General features: G+C 42.1%; 1 protein-coding gene across 3 annotated transcripts in view; it reads right to left on the bottom strand.

The window, feature by feature from the left end:
* The window catches only part of LOC143988351 (isoaspartyl peptidase/L-asparaginase-like), an 85,442-nt gene that overhangs the window by 53,842 nt on the left and 13,362 nt on the right, over window positions 1–18,238 (bottom strand). For all 3 annotated transcript variants that reach the window (XM_077487864.1, XM_077487863.1, XM_077487862.1), the window contains exons 2-3: window positions 15,401–15,607; window positions 15–157 (exon numbers count right to left, since the gene is read on the bottom strand). In XM_077487864.1, coding sequence (XP_077343990.1) covers window positions 15–157; window positions 15,401–15,593 — 336 coding nt within the window. In that variant the 5' untranslated portion in view covers window positions 15,594–15,607. The remainder of the gene's footprint in view (window positions 1–14; window positions 158–15,400; window positions 15,608–18,238) is intronic.

The raw sequence follows: 18,238 nt of genomic DNA, 5'->3' as shown, positions 1-18,238 counted from the left end.
TTAGCCTACTGTACCTTCTCCATAACTGTGCGTGCAAACATGACAGGGTTAGCAATATTTTTGATGCAGGAAACTGCACCTACAGCAAGATTTCTGCCATCCATTATAATTGCATCAAGTTCCACATCGCCCTCTGCATTCAGCACAGCACCATGACCTGTAAAAAGCAATTCAGTTTGAAAGAAAAGAAAGCATTACTGCCCTAAAGCATTGGAAAGATATTAGAAAAACAATTTTAGAGGTATTTACTACAAATATCCTGGCAGCTATTAGACTTGATTACAGTGAAAAATATTTGCTCTTAGTGTCACAAGCTTTTAAGTAAATATAATGCTTTTGGCAACATACTAATATCATTGCACCGTTTCGGTCATAAATGTGGTGTCTTGTCTTTTACATCATAATATCTGCAGGGCACTGGATTCTTCATGTACCAGCATACATTTGTTGGCTAGTATATTTTCCACCAAATGATTTTGCAGTGAGAAGCAGGGATGACAGAACCATTCAAGCAACATTAAAGTATTCTAAAATATGAAAGATTCTGCTGCTAGCAGAACCGTAAAAATAAGAGCAAAGCTAAATTGCAAATTGCATTCTTTATTATTTTTTCATTTTTGGATTACTGTTATAAAACAAAATCACTGACCCAAATGCAACTATTCACTGTCACTGACCCAAAGCAACCAATCAGATGATATTATATTGTATTTGAGAGCAAGTCAGGAATCAAAAGTCAAATACTAAAGGTGGTCCCTTTTGGCATATCTGGGCTCGACCAAAGTTGATTTTGGATAGTCTGATAACTACGGGTATCAGCTGTTAGTACAATATCTGGCAAGGGACATATGTTCTTATGGAGCATATCTGTTAAATTTCTTTTGTTCATCTCACAGGCTCAACAAAAGATATCTATGTGTATATGACCAGCTTGTTGCTATGTTCTAAATCCCTACTTTGCATTTAGCCCAGTGCTCTAAGGCAGGGCATACACAATTCAAATTTCGGCTGGTTCCTGCTGAACTTGCCGAGATTCAAACCGTTTATGGGCAGGCTGAATGTACAAAGTTGAATACAACCAGCATGCTGGGTTTTATCTGTGATTATCACTAGCTGCAGCTATAGCCTCTAGTGATAATCACTGTCTGAAGACCGGAAGCAGACAATGGCTTGGCAGGATGGATTCCCCCATCAACACTGTCTGTGTTGATGGGGTAATCAAGCTAATTTCTTTCCTGCAAACCACTTTCCTGCCTGCTGCCTGGACTGATCCTTTGCCTGTTTGCTGATCTGTCTGAACTGAGCCCTTTGCACAACTAATGTTCCTGCGGAACCCCAGTCCCAGTCACCCCCTGCAAACAACTACACTTCTGGAACCACAGGAACTATTTTGTGCATCTTTTCTTCAGCCTGCTGTACTTCCTGTCCAGTTAAAATGGCATTCCTGGTGACACTACACTAACTAACTATATTCCCTGACCACTCTTACAGCGGTGACTATTACAGTACATTGGTTTTGATACAATTTGTTCATCTGTGTGATACACCAGATACAATCTCTGGGATAAAATCAGTCCAGATTGTGAAAAAAGTTTCACACGTGTGGTATCCCATACTTGGGAGGAGAAGTAGAATGTGTTTTGTTTGTAATTATAAGTATACATATGCTGTGTTTGAGATTATCTTGTTAAATTGTCAACTTTGTGTTAAAAAAATTTAATAATATTTTTTTTTCTATATTTTTCAAAAACTTGTGGCAGAAAAATTAAGACTTCAGAAGATTTACATCAGAAAATCAGAAAATAACTTAGGGTCATTAGGCGGGTGTTCCCACTGCCTGGGTGCCCCAGGGCCTCATAAAATATGATAGGTAGTCTGGAAATTGAATATGTAATTTAGGTACTCCTTAGATTTTGGGCCCTTCTGTGTGGCTAGACTGCAAAAAAGTCTTATGCATGTGGTATCACTATACTTGGGAGGTGTATCAGAATGCGCTTTGGGGTGTACTTCTAAGTATGTGATAACTATGTGAAGAATACATGTGATGTGTGTAAGAAATAGCTTATTAATTGGCAACTTTGTGTAAAAAAATAATTTTCTTTCCTGCATCTTCCAAAAACTTTTAGCAAAACGCAAATTTTCAAAAGACTTACTAATGCCTTTCAGAAAATATATTGCAGTGTTTTCTTTCCAAAATGGGGTCATTTTGTGGGTGTTTCCACTGTCCTGGTGCTCCAGTGGCTCCAAAAATTGAATAGGTAGTCAGGAAATTAGATTCATAACTTGTGTGTAATTTATGCTCCTTGAAAGCTCAAAGGTGTTTCTTGGATTTGGGCCTCTATGCAATTAGGCTGTGAAAAATTCACACACGTGGTAGGAGAATATGTTATGAGGTGCAATTATAAGTATGCTTATGTTGAGTGTGATAAATATCAATGACAACAAAAAGTAAAAAAAAACAGTAGTGATTAAATACCACTAAAAGAAAACTCTATGGGCTCTTTCACACAGGCATTTAAAAAAAATGGTTGGGTTGCATTTTTAACACTTCCCAAACTCCTGTCAATGCTGCTAAAAATTGTTAAAGTAGGGAGCGTTAGCATTACTTTGCGTTGCGGTGAGGCAAAAATAATGCTGCCTGCAGAGTTTGGCAGTTGGTGATGCTTTGCAACTGCCTTTATTCACTTCTATTGAAACGCACCACAAGTAAAATGGCATTTACAGTGTGTTTAAGGTACTGTTCCAAGCCTCAAAAGTTATAATTTCCCATTTTAGCTTTGTACAAAATAAAAAAAATAAAAACATCTCACAAGGCTTTTGAAGAGTGTTGCCTAATGCAACATGAATGCCTGTGCAGCACATCCAAAGGCACATTAACGCTATAGGTGTGATAATATGTTTTAAGGCTGCTTTAGAATTCAATACCTATCTGAAAGAGCCCTATCTGTTTTAGAAAAGGATAAATATGTAATTTAGATACAGTGTTACATGCCTGAGTAATTGTCATTCAAAATGTGACAGCACTGAAATCTGAAAATTGGTCTGGGCAGTGAGGGAGTTAAAGGGCAGTGAGGGAGTTAAAGTGTCTTGAGGTGCTTAAAGTGTAGTCAAGTTTCATAGTTAGTAAGGTTGAATAAAGACACCAGTCCATCCAGTTCAACCTGAGTGAGTGTCTACCCCTATCTCTGTACATCGCATGCTCACATTGGTCCCTACCCTCAAGGAGCCCACTATCCAAGGTCCCCATTCATATATTAGGGCCAATTTTGAACAGAAGCCAATTAACCTACCCGCATGTCTTTGGAGTGTGGGGGGAAACCAGAGTACCTGGAGGAAACCCACGCAGGCACAGGGAGAACATGCAAACTCCAGGCAGGTAGTGTCGTGGTTGGGATTTGAACCAGCGACCCTTTTTACTGCTAGGTGAGAGTGCTAACCACTACACCACTGTGCCGCCCACAAGTCATTCAGGATTTCTAATTCTGTCTAGTAAGTTGTATCTTTAAAAATGCAATTTTATTTTGGGGTCTCATAATTATATATTTGTAATCGGCTTTCAGTTGCTTGCTTTTCTTTGCAGACACATCTTCCCCTGTGTTGCATATGTCTTTGGTTTCATTGCCAATCCATTACAGCAAAACATTGCATTTTGTATTCCTCTTTATTAGGGATGAGCCGAACACCCCCCGGTTCGGTTCGCACCAGAACTTTCGAACGGACCCCGCGTTAGTCTATGGGACTCGAACGTTCGAAATGGAAAGTGCTAATTTTAACGGCTAATATGCAAGATACTATCCTAAAAAGGGTTTGGGGACCTGACTCCTGCCTCAGGGGACATGGGTCAATGCAAAAAAAGGTTTTAAAAACGGCCGTTTTGGCGGGAGCACTGATATTAATGACGATTAAAGTGAAAAAAAAAAGTGAAATATTCCTTTAAATATGGTGCCTGGGGGGTGTCTGTAGTATGCCTGTGAAGTGCCACGTGTTTCCCGTGTTTAGAACAGTCCCTGCACAAAATGACATTAAACGGAAATAACACCATTTAAAACTGCTTGCGGTTTTAATGTTATATCTGGTTCCTGCAATATGGTTGAAAATCATTCAGAAAAATGGCATGGGTAGCCCTCCCTGCCCATTACCAGCCTATTTGGGTCTTGTACGCATATTAAGGGGAACCACGTACCCATATTAAAAAAAGGAAATGCGTGTGGCCCCCAGGCCCTATATACTCAGAACAGCAGTATACAGGCGGTGCAAACAAGACAGGGACTGTGTAGGTTTGTTGTGTTAAGTTGAATCTGTTTGTAATTTTCAACCGGTACATTTTTAAAGTGTAGCTCCAGTCAAAAAAACGATTTTTAAGCTTTTTGGAAAACATAGGGAAGGGTTATCACCCCTGTATAATTTGTTTTGTCGTCCATCTTTTTTCATCTCACTTGCTGCTGTCTCCTTGCGTTTGCAAGTAGGAGATGTTTGTAAGTTGGATGTTTGAAAGTAGGGGCCTGCCCTATATTATAGCGGTATGTACTGGGTACAGGTATCTCACTTGCTGCTGTCTCCTTGCGTTTGCAAGTAGGAGATGTTTGTAAGTTGGATGTTTGAAAGTAGGGGCCTGCCCTATATTATAGCGGTATGTACTGGGTACAGAGCACGCAGACAGCACGCACTATCTCCTAACACTACTGACTGCAAGCTCTATTATTAACCACTTGACCACTGGGCACTTAAACACCCTTAAAGTGGAAGTAAACCCACTTTTTTAACTTTTACCTACAGGAAAGCCTATAATAAGGCTTACCTGTAGGTAAAAAAAATATCTCCTAAACCTGTACGGTTTAGGAGATATTCCCCTCGGTATGCGCCGCTGACTGCAGCGGCGCATGCGCACAAGGGGGTTCTCTCCGCGAAAATCCGGCAGCGCTCGTCCGGCCGGATTTAAATCTCCCGCGCGCATGCGCGGGAGTGACGATATCGCGGCTCCGGCCACTCACAGCGCCGGAGCCGCGATACCCGGAAGAGACGCCGAGGGAGCATGTCGGCTTCCTCGGCGTGGATCGGGCGAGATGTCGGGGCCTCGTTCTAAGGTAAGTATTTCATAATGAGCTAGTATGCGGTGCATACTAGCTCATTATGCCTTTTGCTTTGCAGGTTTAAAAAAAAAAAAATAAAAAAATGCGGGTTTACTACCGCTTTAATAACCAGACCAATTTTCAGCTTTCTGTGCCCTCACATTTTGAATGACAATTACTCAGTCATGCAACACTGGACCTATAGGAAATGTTTGTCCTTTTTTTCACACAAATAGAGCTTTCTTTTGGTGGTATTTAATCACCTCTCAGTTTTTTTTTTTTTGTGCTATAAAAGAAAAAAGACCGAAAATTCTGCGAAAAAATGAATTTTTCTTCGTTTCTGTTATAAAATTTAGCAGATTAGTAATTTTTTCTTCATAAATTTTGGCCAAAATTCATACTACTACATATCTTTGGTAAAAATAAGTACAAATTGGTGGATATTATTTGGTCTTTGTGAAAGTTATAGAGTCCACAAGCTATGGTGCCAATATCTGAAAATTGATCACACCTGAAGTACTGACGGCCTATTTCCTTTTTTTTTTTTTTTTTCCACAAAATTGTCATATTATCAGGTTATTTCACACACACAGCATATGCATACCACAAATTACACCCCAAAACACATTCTGCTATTACTCCCGAGTACGGCGATACCACATGTGTGAGACTTTTACACAGCGTGGCCACATACAGAGGCCCAACATGCAGGGAGCGCCATCAGGCGTTCTGGAGCACCCAGGCCAATTCTGACATTTCTCTCCTACATGTAAAAATCATCATTTATTTGCTAGAAATTACAGAGAACCCCAAAACATTATATATATATATTTTTTTAGCAAAGACCCTGGAGAATACAATGGTGGTCGTTGCAAATTTTTATCTCACACGGTATTTGCACAGCAATTTTTCAAACGCGTTTTTTTTTGGGGGAAAAAACAGTTTTGTGCTTAAAAAACAAACAAAAAAAACAGTAAAGTTAGCCCAATGTTTGCATAAAGTGAAAGATGAAGTTATGCTGAGTAAATAGATATCAAACATGTCACTCTTCAAAATTGCACATGCCCGTGGAATGGCGCCAAACGTCGCTACTTAAAAAATCCCCATAGGCGACACTTTAAATTTTTTTTTACTGGTTACATGTTTTGAGTTGCAGAGGAGGTCTAGGACTAGAATTATTGCTCTCGCTCTAACGTTCTCGGCGATACCTCACATGTGTGGTTTGAACACCGTTTTCATATGTGGGCGGGGCTTACGCATGCGTTCGCTTCTGCATGCGAGCACATGGGGACATGGGCGCTTTAAAAAAAAAAAATTTTTATTGTTCATTTTACTTTATTTATTTTAGTTTGACATTTTTTTCCCCAAAAATATATTTTTGATCACTTTTATTCCTATTACAAGGAATGTAAACATCCCTTGTAATAGGAATATGGGGTGACAGGTCCTCTTTACAGTGAAATCTGGGGGTCAATATGACCCCACATCTCACCTCTAGGCTGGGAAGCCTGAAATAAAAAAAAAAAAAAGATTCTGGCTTTGATCGTACTGGCGAGTTGGTAGAAGCACCGGAGGGCGGTGAGGGGTGGGGGGCGTCTATGGCTGGGTATCTCCGAGTATGGCTGGGTATGGCAATTTATGGCAGGGTATTGCAGAGTATTGGCGGGGTACTACAGAGTAATAGCAGGGTACTGCAGAGTATTGGGGGGTACTCCAGAGTAATGGCAGGGTACTGCAGAGTAATGGCAGGGTACTGCACTGCAGAGTAATGGCGGGTACTGCAGAGTATTGGGGGGTACTGCAGAGTATTGGGGGGTACTGCAGAGTAATGGCAGGGTACTGCAGAGTAATGGGGGGTACTGCAGAGTAATGGCAGAGTACTGCACTGCAGAGTAATGGCAGAGTACTGCACTGCAGAGTAATGGCGGGGTACTGCAGAGTAATGGCGGGGTACTGCAGAGTAATGGCGGGGTACTGCAGAGTAATGGCAGGGTACTGCAGAGTATGCACTGGTATTGCAGAGTATTGGCAGGGAATTGAGGGGTTAAATTCGGTGAGCAGCGATGTGGGCACTGCAGATGCAGCCCACATCGCTGCTGACACCGATCTCTTTCCCCTCCGCTGTACCGATCGGTACAGAGAGGGGAGGGAGGAACCGGCGTCATAACATGACGCCGGTTTGTTTACAAGTGATCACTCCGTCATTTGACGGAGCGATCATGTGGTAAACGGCCGCGACACAGGACCACAGGACCCGGCGGTCACGGATGCTCTCGAGTGCGTGCCCCAGGGGGCGCGCGAGAGCAGAATTCTGGGAGGCCGTTAATTAACGGCCTCTCAGAGTTAAACAACCGCCCTGAAGCCGTTAATCGGCAATGGGCAGTTGTTAAGTGGTTAAAGCTAGATCACTAGCTATATAGGTGAGGTGAATATAGTGGTGTATACTGCGGTCAGGGCACAGACAACAACCACTACACAGCAGCAAGATAGGAAATCAGCCAAAAACGATCGGTGTGTACTGTGTTGAAGGTACACAGAACACCCACTGCTTCAGATGCTAACACACTACACGAGGCCGCCTCAAAGGCGGCCTTATATAGTGTGGGGCGTGCACTACACAGCCTGAGCTATGATTGGCCACAGGCAGGATGCCTGTGGCCAATCATGGCTCTCCTCGCTGCTGGCGCTACGATTGGCCAAGCATGCGGGGTCACAGTGCATGCTTGGCCAATCATGAGCCAGCAATGCACTGCGCCACCGCAGTGCATTGTGGTCCGCGCGCGCCACTCGAATTTTGACGCGAACGGCCCAAACGTTCGGAATTCGCAGAACGGCCGAACAGCCAATGTTCGAGTCGAACGTACGTTCGACTCGAACACGAAGCTCATCCCTACTCTTTATGTGTTTGAAAAATTAACTTTGAAGATCAACATGTTGTGTAATATGTTTCATACCTTTGAAATATTTACAACTCCTCAGTTCCTGCTGGACTGTTTTATGCCACCAAACTCAGTTTTCAGGAGTTTGAAATCTCTTGAATATATCCAACATCTAACCATAACAAAGACAAGTCCCAACATAAACACATAGGACCATTATAGTGGTATGTACAGTATATAGTGATAACTTAGGGGTTCCTAACTCAAATGTAGCGCTTGCCAGTGAGTTCATTCCACACCAGATATGCCTTTTTAGTAGGGCTGCAACTAATGATTATTTTCATAATTGATTAGTTGGCCGATTATTGTTTCAATTAATCAGTTAATTGGATAATAACCTTAAAAAAGGCGTGATGCATAATTTAGTTAATATGTAAAGTAAAAAAAAAAAAAAAAAAAAAAAAAAGGGCAATTTATTCTTGAATATCTATATGCAGTGGTAAATATAAATAACCAACTATTTGGCCAAGGAGCAAAATCTCTAATCCACTCTGAGAATAACAGTCAGAAGAGATATACTGTATACATATATTAGAGATTGAATCTGGTAAATATCATCAGACTCAGAGATTAAAGAAAAAAAAAAAAAAAAGACTGTTTTGCTGATTTTCAGACAGAACTGCAATATATGCTGGCCATACAAAAACAATGTCTTCCTTCAAAAACAAATGTCATTTTAAGAACGTTCATTTGATTTTCTAACCATTAGTGGGGTCAAATTGATGTTCTTTTCAAACACAGTGATGGGAAAATTCGAAGGAGCAAAATAGAAAACTTCTTGGTCAAAGTTTCAGACCGTGTATGTGTTTTTCATTCAGAAATTACACTCATTTTAAAACTGAATGTTAAAAGTAAATTACATTTTCATGACATTCTTTCATTCAGCGAATGTACAAAGATTGTTCTTATGAATTTTCTCGTCTGAAAATCGATACGTGTGTGGCCAGCATAAAGCTTGGTTCACACCTATGCAGTTTATTTTTGATCTGTTTCCACGCTGTTTTTTGAATGTGCGATTTTGCTGCGATTTTGCTGCAATTTGCGTTTTGCATTTTTTTGTTTGGCCAATTTGTTGTTGGGCAGATTAAAAACCGGCAATTGCTGCAAAAATGCACTACATGCTTTTCTGCAGCTTCTCTTTTGAAGTCTATTGAACCAAAAAAAGCGCTGTTTTGCATTGAATAATATGCTGAAAACACATAGATATAATCGCATCCCATAGGAAAACATGTTAAATGAACTGTTGTGCGTTTCTGCAAAAAGCACCAAAACACATATAGATGTGAACCAGGTCTAAGCCCTTGTACACACGGTCGGAGATTCCGACAACCAAATCTGTCGGATTTTGTCCGTCGGATTTTGTCCGACGGATCTTGTCCGAAACTGTTGCATACACACGGTCGGACTAAGTTGTCGAAAAATCCGATCATTCAGAAAGTGATAACGTAATTTCGTTACGATGGGACTACGTTCAGGCTAGTAGCTAATAGCTTTGATGTAGGAATTTGATCTGAGCATGCGTGGCACTTTGTCCGATCGGAATTCTCTACACATGATCGGAGTATGTCCGATCAGAGCATTTTGTCGGAAAATATTTCCGGCAAGTTGGAAAATTTGGTCTGACGGATATTCCGACGGAAACAGTCCAATGCAGACCACACACAGTCGGAATATCCGACAAAACGCTCCGATCGGACACATTCCGTCGGAATCTCCGATCGCGTGTACAAGGGCTAAGACGTTTAGTAGCAGCAGCATCCTTTTTTGTTTGTTTATTTCCTGATTACCATTACCAAAATGGCTGATTAGGCACTTCCGGTTTGGTTATATTTAAGGAGTTACAAAGCGGCCAATCACAATCCCCTGAAGAAGTCACGTGATTGACGCAACACGTAGGGAGTGGCCGTACGTCGTACCGGAAGTGAAGTAGGACTGGCGGAAGACGCCATAACACCATTTTACTTCTTGTGCTGTTGTTTATTTAAATGTGAGAGTCCGATTTTTTATTTCTTCGATTACATCCTTATATTTTAACCAATTACTACACTCTCAGAGCCTTCCCTCTCTCTCCATGTTTTTCATTATATTTTTGAGCTGCACACCTCTGTGAATATCTTCCCCCGCAACTACAGTATAAGTTTACATGCATTATATGGCCCCCTTGTGGCCCGGTGTGGAGAATATCGCTTCTTAGTCTGCTGCAGTGGAGGACCCCCCTGGTGGCTGGAGACGAGAAGTGGAGTTGGTCAGCTTTTTCTGATGTGCCTGTTTTTTTATACTTGGAGGTGAGAGTTCTGAGAACCTTTAATCCTGGGATTTATATTACTGCTTTCATCTGCAACTTTTCACCATTGGTGCCTGTGAATTACACTTTATGGACTTTTAATTTGTTGCATAATATATATATATTTTTTTCATATATTTCATACATTTATATGTTTTTTATTTATTCATAGTTCATCAGCACTTAGCACTTTAAAAATACTTTTTTGATTGATTTGCGCAGGACTTTTTGTTCACTTTTATTTTTGCTGGGTAGTTTGTGTATGCTATCAGGTTCAGCTGCATTTCTTGCACCTTACATTTGCATGTGCACTTTTGTTGTTGATTATTCATATATTTTTTTTTTTATATTTACCGTATATACTCGAGTATAAGCCGAGATTTTCAGCCTCTTTTTTGAGGCTGAAAGTGCCCCCCTCGGCTTATACTCGAGTCATCGCTGTCTGCCCGCTCGATCAGCGTGTCGAGCAGACAGACAGCGGCCATTCTATGATTCAAAAGCCGCGCCTCCGGCTCCGCCTTCGCCTGTGATAGGCGGAACACTGAATTTCCCAGCAGCCTGTGTTCCGCCTATCACGGGCATCTTCTCATCCTCGTACTACGGACGAGGATGATACGACGTCCGTGATAGGCGGAACACAGGCTGCTGGGAAATTCAGTGTTCCGCCTATCACAGGCGAAGGAGGAGGCGCGGCTTTTGAATTTTACAATGGCCGCCGACGAAGAGGGCACGGGACGGAGGCAAGGCAAGGCACGGCACGGGACAGGACGGGACGGGACGGGACGGGACGGGACGAAGGCAAGGCACGACACGGGACGGAGGCTCGGGACAAAGGCTCGGGACACAGGTAGGCTGGACACACACACACACACACACACACACACACACACACACACACACACACACACACACACACACACACACGGATGGAGACACACACACACAGGGATGGATGGATGGATGGATGGAGACACACACACACAGGGATGGATGGATGGATGGATGGATGGAGACACACACACACAGGGATGGATGGATGGATGGATGGATGGAGACACACACACACAGGGATGGATGGATGGATGGATGGAGACACACACACACAGGGATGGATGGATGGATGGACACACACACACACAGGGATGGATGGACGGACACACAGGGATAGACGGACACACAGGGATGGACGGACACACAGGGATGGACGGACACACACACAGGGATGGACAGGCATGTCTCACCCTCGGCTTATACACGAGTCAATAAGTTTGCCAGTTTTTTTGGGGGTAAATTGGGGGCCTCGGCTTATATTCGGGTCGGCCTATACTCGAGTATATACGGTACTATTTTATACACTGTTTCTTTGAAGAGGTATCTTTACCTGTTTATTGTTTTTTTGATTAGTAGCGCGAAGGCCCGTTTTCATAATTTCACTGTTAGCACTTACACTAATCCTTTTTTTGCATCACCTGTCATAGTGGGGTTAAAAAAATTAAAAATAGCCCTTTATAGTACGAGCAAATAATAGCTACTATAAGGGGTTCTTTATACTGTGAAACAGTGAAAGTAATTATATATATATATATATATATATATATATATATATATATATATATATATACAGGGCTTTTTTCTCAGACAATAGGAGTAGGAACGCCCCCTTATGAGACACCCTTCGTCTCTGCCCCCCTACCCACCTCCGGGCACTGTCTCTTGGCTCCACCCCCTAACCACCTCCCAGTACCGCTCCTTTTAGAGAATACAGAACCAAGTATCATTTTGTGCTACTAAATTGTATGGAATTTGATAGACCCCATCTTAGCAGCAACAGACCCCACCACAGCAGCAATAGATTCCCCGGCAGACCTCCCCCCAGCAACAACGGACCCCCCCGCAACAAAATACTACCTCAGCAACAATAGACCCAGGCACTTACTGACATGTATGGATGTAGTACTGAGCTGTATGTGTGCTGCACTGTGTCTTCTGACAAGTATGGAAAGTATGGACAGTGTACTGAGCTGTATGTGTGCTGCACTGTATTTCCTGATATGTAAACAAATAATGCATTCTGTATGCAGGCCGATTAATCGATTATGAAAATAGTTCACTGCTATTTTCATAATCGATTAGATTATCGATTAATCGATTTGTTGTTTCGCCCCTACTTTTTAGGGCTTCAGGGGTCAAGTTGCATAACCAGTCTCTCTCACATTTGTAACAGCAACAGTCTTACCATTGCACTTGGCAGGTGTTGCAATCTTCTTTTGCACACGTTGCTTCAGGAATCATATCTCTGCGGCACTTTCCCTGGTGTATTTTTCCATGCGGCTACAGGATGAACCAACAGACTCCCAGAAATCCCAGCCCTCTTTGTGGGAAAACTGAGCAACCACTTTCCTCCATCCAGGCAAAACCTTTCCTCTCTCGTCCTCCCAACAGAACTTTGCCAGTGCTCGCCACTTGGCTGTATCGGCTCTTCTCAAACCCATCTGTCATGACTCTTGTTATGTATACCCAATAGTCCACAGACAGCCCAGACTGGCCTCCTCTGTGTTGTCATAGGCAACAACACCCATCTCCCGGGTATGGACAACCACCTGCTCTCTCCTCAATCTGAGCGATGGCTTGCTCTCATTTTTCACTTGATCTAATGCTGCCAGATGCCACTTGCACCGGTCCACAGCAGACTCAAAAACAGGCTCTTGCCTGTGTGGGGCTTGCTTGGGCAAAAATCCATTACTTTTTTTGGAGTACTGTCTTTTTAAGGGCTGCAACACACAAACTCCATTTTCAGGCACACACTGCCAAGCACAAACAGTTTCTAGCAAACTCACTGTTTTGGCATGCACAGATACATTCTTTGCCCGCATCAGAGCTCCATTTGTGATAGCTTGGGGTTGTTTAACTCAATTGTAGTGCTTACCAGTAAGTTCAGTCCATGCCAGATATACCTTTTCAGGGCCTTTCCTGCCCACTTTTATTTAGGGTACTGTCACACTGGGGCGAGGGTCCGTTAGTGGTAAAGCGCCTCTAGTTTTAGTGGCACTTTACCATTGTTTTAGCAGCGCTTTTTGGATGCTAGTGGGGCACTTTTGACCCCCGCTAGACACCAAAGAAAGGGTTAAATGCGCCCATGGTGCGGCACATCGGAATCACTTTTCAGGGGCTTTGGAAGCGATGCCCATTCATTTCAATCGGCAGGGGCGTTGTGGGAGCGGTGCTGCTTGCAGGACTTTTTTTCTTGTTATGAAAGAGCACTGTCCCAGTGTGAAAGCACTTGGGCTTTTACACTGGGGAGGCTTGAGAGATGCTTTTCAATCGCTTTACAGGCACTATTTTTAGCATTAAAATGCCTGAAAAGTGCCTCAGTGTGAAAGGGGTCTAAAAAAAAGAAAGAAAAGTTTACAGTAATCAGCTTCCTTTGCAGAGGTTTCCACCATAAATGCAAAATTAACAATATTCAGCCACCTGGCTCTCTTTAACAGCACCGTTGCTCATGCCTCGTGCCTCAGTCCTCCTGACCATCTAAGACAACATCCCAGCGCTTAGGCACAAATGCTGTACCTCTTTCAGCTCTTTGTCTCTTTTCCGACATCTCCCTGCTGCTCTGTCTCTCTCAGCTTGGACCTCTGTTTGTCCTTGTCCCGGAAAGCACTGTGCAGACATGCACACCTCTCTGTTCCCTTGTACACACATGGGTTCCTTGGGAGGGTGGAGCCCTGAACTCTAATCCTGACTCTCCTAAGAACCCAGCAGACCCCTGCAACATCAGTGTGCTTGTTTGCTACTCTATCTATCTATCTATCTATCTATCTATCTATCTATCTATCTATCTATCTATCTATATTTTTTAAGACAAACTTTCATTACATCCTGCTGTAATCGTGCTGATCCTGATGATTACAGAACAACTCTGATTGGGCAGATCCTCTGGCATCCTAATATTAAAGGACTTGGAACCTTCTTGATCCTGCCAGTGGCAGTTGGCTTAATGACTCCCTTCATTAATTAATCTCTATCATTAATGCTGGAAATTGCACTTTTATTAAGATATCCAAATTATATTTACTACAGACTCCTTATACCTTTGGCCATTACCTCCCTTATCAGAAATTTACAAATTTGGGAAGACTTAGCTTAACCACTTCAATACCAAGCACTTTTATCCCCTTCCTGCCCAGGGCCAATTTTCAGCATTCAGCGATGTCACATTTTGAATGACATTCATCATGCTATGCTGTACACATAAGAATTTTGTATAATTTTTTTTTTACACGAACAGAGCTTTCTTTGGTGAAAAAGAGCTTTATTTTTATCATTTTGGCAAGTCACAACTAGCAACAGAATTTTATACTATAGATGACATGAAAGAAAGTCATCCATTTACAACTGTCATGTGTTCTGCTGTGATTGGTCACAGTGATCACATTGTACATGGTATTGGCAGATGGCAGGTACAATGATCAGTCATCTGCTGAGTCTGTGTCCTCCCAGAACAACAGTGCTCCCGTTTGGCTGTCATTGTACTATAGGCCGGGCGGTTAGGTGTTAAACAAGCCATAGATTATGCAGTTTTCTTTCCATGTACCATGAGTTCAAGGAAAGAAAATTGTTGAATTCCCCCATCAACACAATCAGTGTCTGTTGGAGAATCCCTCCTGCTGCACTATTGTATTCTGACAGCGGAAGGTTTCCCCACTGTCAAAATACAATGATCACTGCCACCAGCAAAAAAAAAAAAGACAGGCTGGTTTTACTGAAGACAATTGATAGAGCATCTTCAGTACAACTAGCCTGCTCATCGAAAATTGTCTTTTTTTTGCTGACTGACAAAATTTGGATCGGTCTTTGGCTGGCCTTGGGCTTCAAGATAAAGACATGATAACACAATATTAAGAACATCACATTTAAAAATTTCAATAAATTCAGGCTGCAATTTGGTATTTAGAAGTCTCAATTTCTCCCAGACTTTACATTTTCCAATCGCTGGCTGATAATACAATAGCCATTTTAGAAATCAAAGTTAGTATTAAAGACCCTTTTACACATTTTCTTATTAAAACACAATAAAGAGGAAGCAATATTCACAATTCACAGAAACATACCTGCATCAAATACTGGGTTGTTTTCCAGCATTTGCACAGCACATTCCACGGCTTGAACAGCTCCTCCTCCATTTGCTAGTACAGAAAATCCACGCTTTGCTGCATATCTAACACCATCCTTGCTGCTCTCTGCCAGATCATCTGGTATTGCCCATGCTCCTCCGTGGACTACAATAACTGGCTTGATGTCCATTTTCTGTATTTGAACTGGAGAAAAACATATTTTCAGAAAAATTACATATAATATAGTATAATATATACAGTATATACACTCTCCGGCCACTTTATTAGGTACACCTGTTTAATTACTTGGTAAAACAGATTGAAGACATCATGGTAATCTGGGTCAGCCTTTTTTATATCATTTGTTGTTTACCGTACCTTCTTGCAGAGCTAACCAATACTGTTATTTTGCATACTAACACCCACCAAGTAAGTACTGTTTTATTTTTGTCCCTTGTCCCTCCCTTTTCCCACACTATCTACCCTATGTTTCTACAAGCACCCTTCTCTCCCACTCCCCCATTTGACTTTCTCTATATTCTGGTTAAATTGATTCAGGAGTGGGAATCAGTAGGTGTTCTACTGCTCTGCATGCACCCAATGCAAATAGATGATACTGAGGATCTGGTGGCTATATAACCTTTTATTTCATGTTGCACAGGTGATTCTAAATGTAATGCCCTTGTATTGTAATGGCTAGCTTTAAAACTTGTGATCATTTATCTGTCAAAGATATTGTACCCTTCTTTATTGATTATTCTGTTATGCACCTACATTGTTAAAATTCTGATTTTAGTAAATTGAGTTAGAAAATGGACTGATGGCTCCGGGTACAAAAACAGCTTATTTTGTCAAAACAAATCTATATTTTTCACAAAAAAAGGTCAGTTTAAACTGGCTATAGAAATAGATTGTAATTTCTTTGAAGGACAATAGTAAAGTATTGTGACAAACTTTTCAATTCTTTATTTATTATTGTTGGCAAGTTTGTTTGTTACTCTAAGGATGGATTGACTTGCTTAAGTGTAAGAAAACCAGCGTGAGGCATTTGTGCACGTATACATTTCTGCCAATACTGCCAACAATACTGAGTTACTGCCAGATACATATCAGCACACAGGTATGCTCATATTTGTATTTGCACGTGTGTTCAGCACTGGTATTGTCACCCAGAGGTCTATATAAATCAAAACACACTATAAGTTGCTCAGTGGTCTTTAGTTTGTTTCTGTTTACCTGATTGCTGACTCTGCCTTACCATGTATGACCCTGTATTGTGACCTGCCTTTGGACTTTTACCCCTTCACTGTGACCTTAGCCTGCCTTCTGCCTTCTCGACCTCTCTTCTTACTGTCTTCTGCCCTGTACTTTGTCGGCCGGTACTGACTTTGACTTGTTTCCTGGACCCTGTCTTTGCTTTCTAGTTGGTACTACACTGCCTGGCTGTTCCCAAACCTGGTTTGTGCCCTGACTCTGGCTTTGTCTCCTTAGTTGGTATGCTGCTGCCTGATAATGTCCACACCCACCCAGAAAGGGCCCCAACTTAGTTTCTGTAACCTGCTCTGGTACCACAGTGTTTCCACCACCTTGAAGAGTGCTTGGTAGGAGGTGCAAGATGAGCCCCCTCATAGTCTCTACTATGTATGTGATAGCTATAGTTAAATGAACCTCACATACAGCATCAATGTTTGCAAAAAGAAAGATGGTACAAAATATGTGTGTCAAATAGAGTCCATATGGCAAACTGCCATAGAACTGTTGGATGCAAGTCACATGTATACAGCCTCATTACTACTGACCATGGTTACAGATGTTGGTACTGCGTGCTGAAAAGTTTGATAAAAAATCTGTGGCTAAACAAAAAAAAAATCTATTACTATATGACCAGTTTAAAACCCAGTACATGCATACTGAAAGTTGACCAGCTCAGCAGAAGCTGGCTATTAGAGTGGTCCTGCTGGAAAACCAGCCAATGGCTGCAAGCACTGATCAGTGTATTGTGGTGGGGGGGGGCCTGGAGTTATCTTCACACTGCCCCTTGTCAGAATACAATTGCTTGGTGGAAGAGATCAATGTGTGATGCAGGGATCTGTCAATTTTTTCACTCAAACCTCTGGTTGAACAAAAAAAGTCTGCACGTGTATAACAGGCTTAAGACTTTCCTCAAGGCAAGCCATGCATTTAATATATTAGGGTCCATATAGTGAACTTGGTGTCGAGTTATTCACTTTACAGTCAACAAAGAGGACAAGGGGGCACTCTTTACGTCTAGAAGAAAAGAGATATAATCTCCAAATACAGAAAGGTTTCTTCACAGTAAGGCTCCGTTCACACAGGACGCGGCACGACTTGCAGCGCCGCGACCTCAGCGGCGACTTGCAAAACGACTTCTGTATAGAAGTCAATGCAAGTCGCCCGAAGTCGCCGTCAAAGTAGTACAGGAACCTTTTTTCTAAGTCGGAGCGACTCGAGTCGCTCCTATTAGAACGGTTCCGTAGTACAGAACGGGGGCGACTTGTCAGGCGGCGAAGTCACCTGGACAAGTCGCCCCTGTGTGAACCGAGCCTAAGAGCTGTGAAAATGTGGAATAGACTCCCTGCAGAGGTGGTTCTGGCCAGCTCAGTGGATTGCTTTAAGAAGGGCCTGGATTATTTCCTAAGTGTACATAATATAACTGGGTACTAACATTTATAAGAATGAGGAAGTGTCTAGAGGAGATAGTATGTATCGTAGGGTGACACTACGAACATACCAATATTAATGTGCCAACATCCCGATATGGGTTACGTAAGGAAAAAAGACTAATATTAGGTGGACTTTACACGGCACATGAGT

The sequence above is a fragment of the Lithobates pipiens genome, unplaced genomic scaffold (genome assembly GCF_037356315.1).
Source record: "Lithobates pipiens isolate NorthernLeopardFrog02 unplaced genomic scaffold, aLitPip1_a1.2 Scaffold_18, whole genome shotgun sequence".
Classification (NCBI taxonomy): domain Eukaryota; kingdom Metazoa; phylum Chordata; class Amphibia; order Anura; family Ranidae; genus Lithobates; species Lithobates pipiens.
This window is presented reverse-complemented; position numbering and strand designations above follow the sequence as displayed.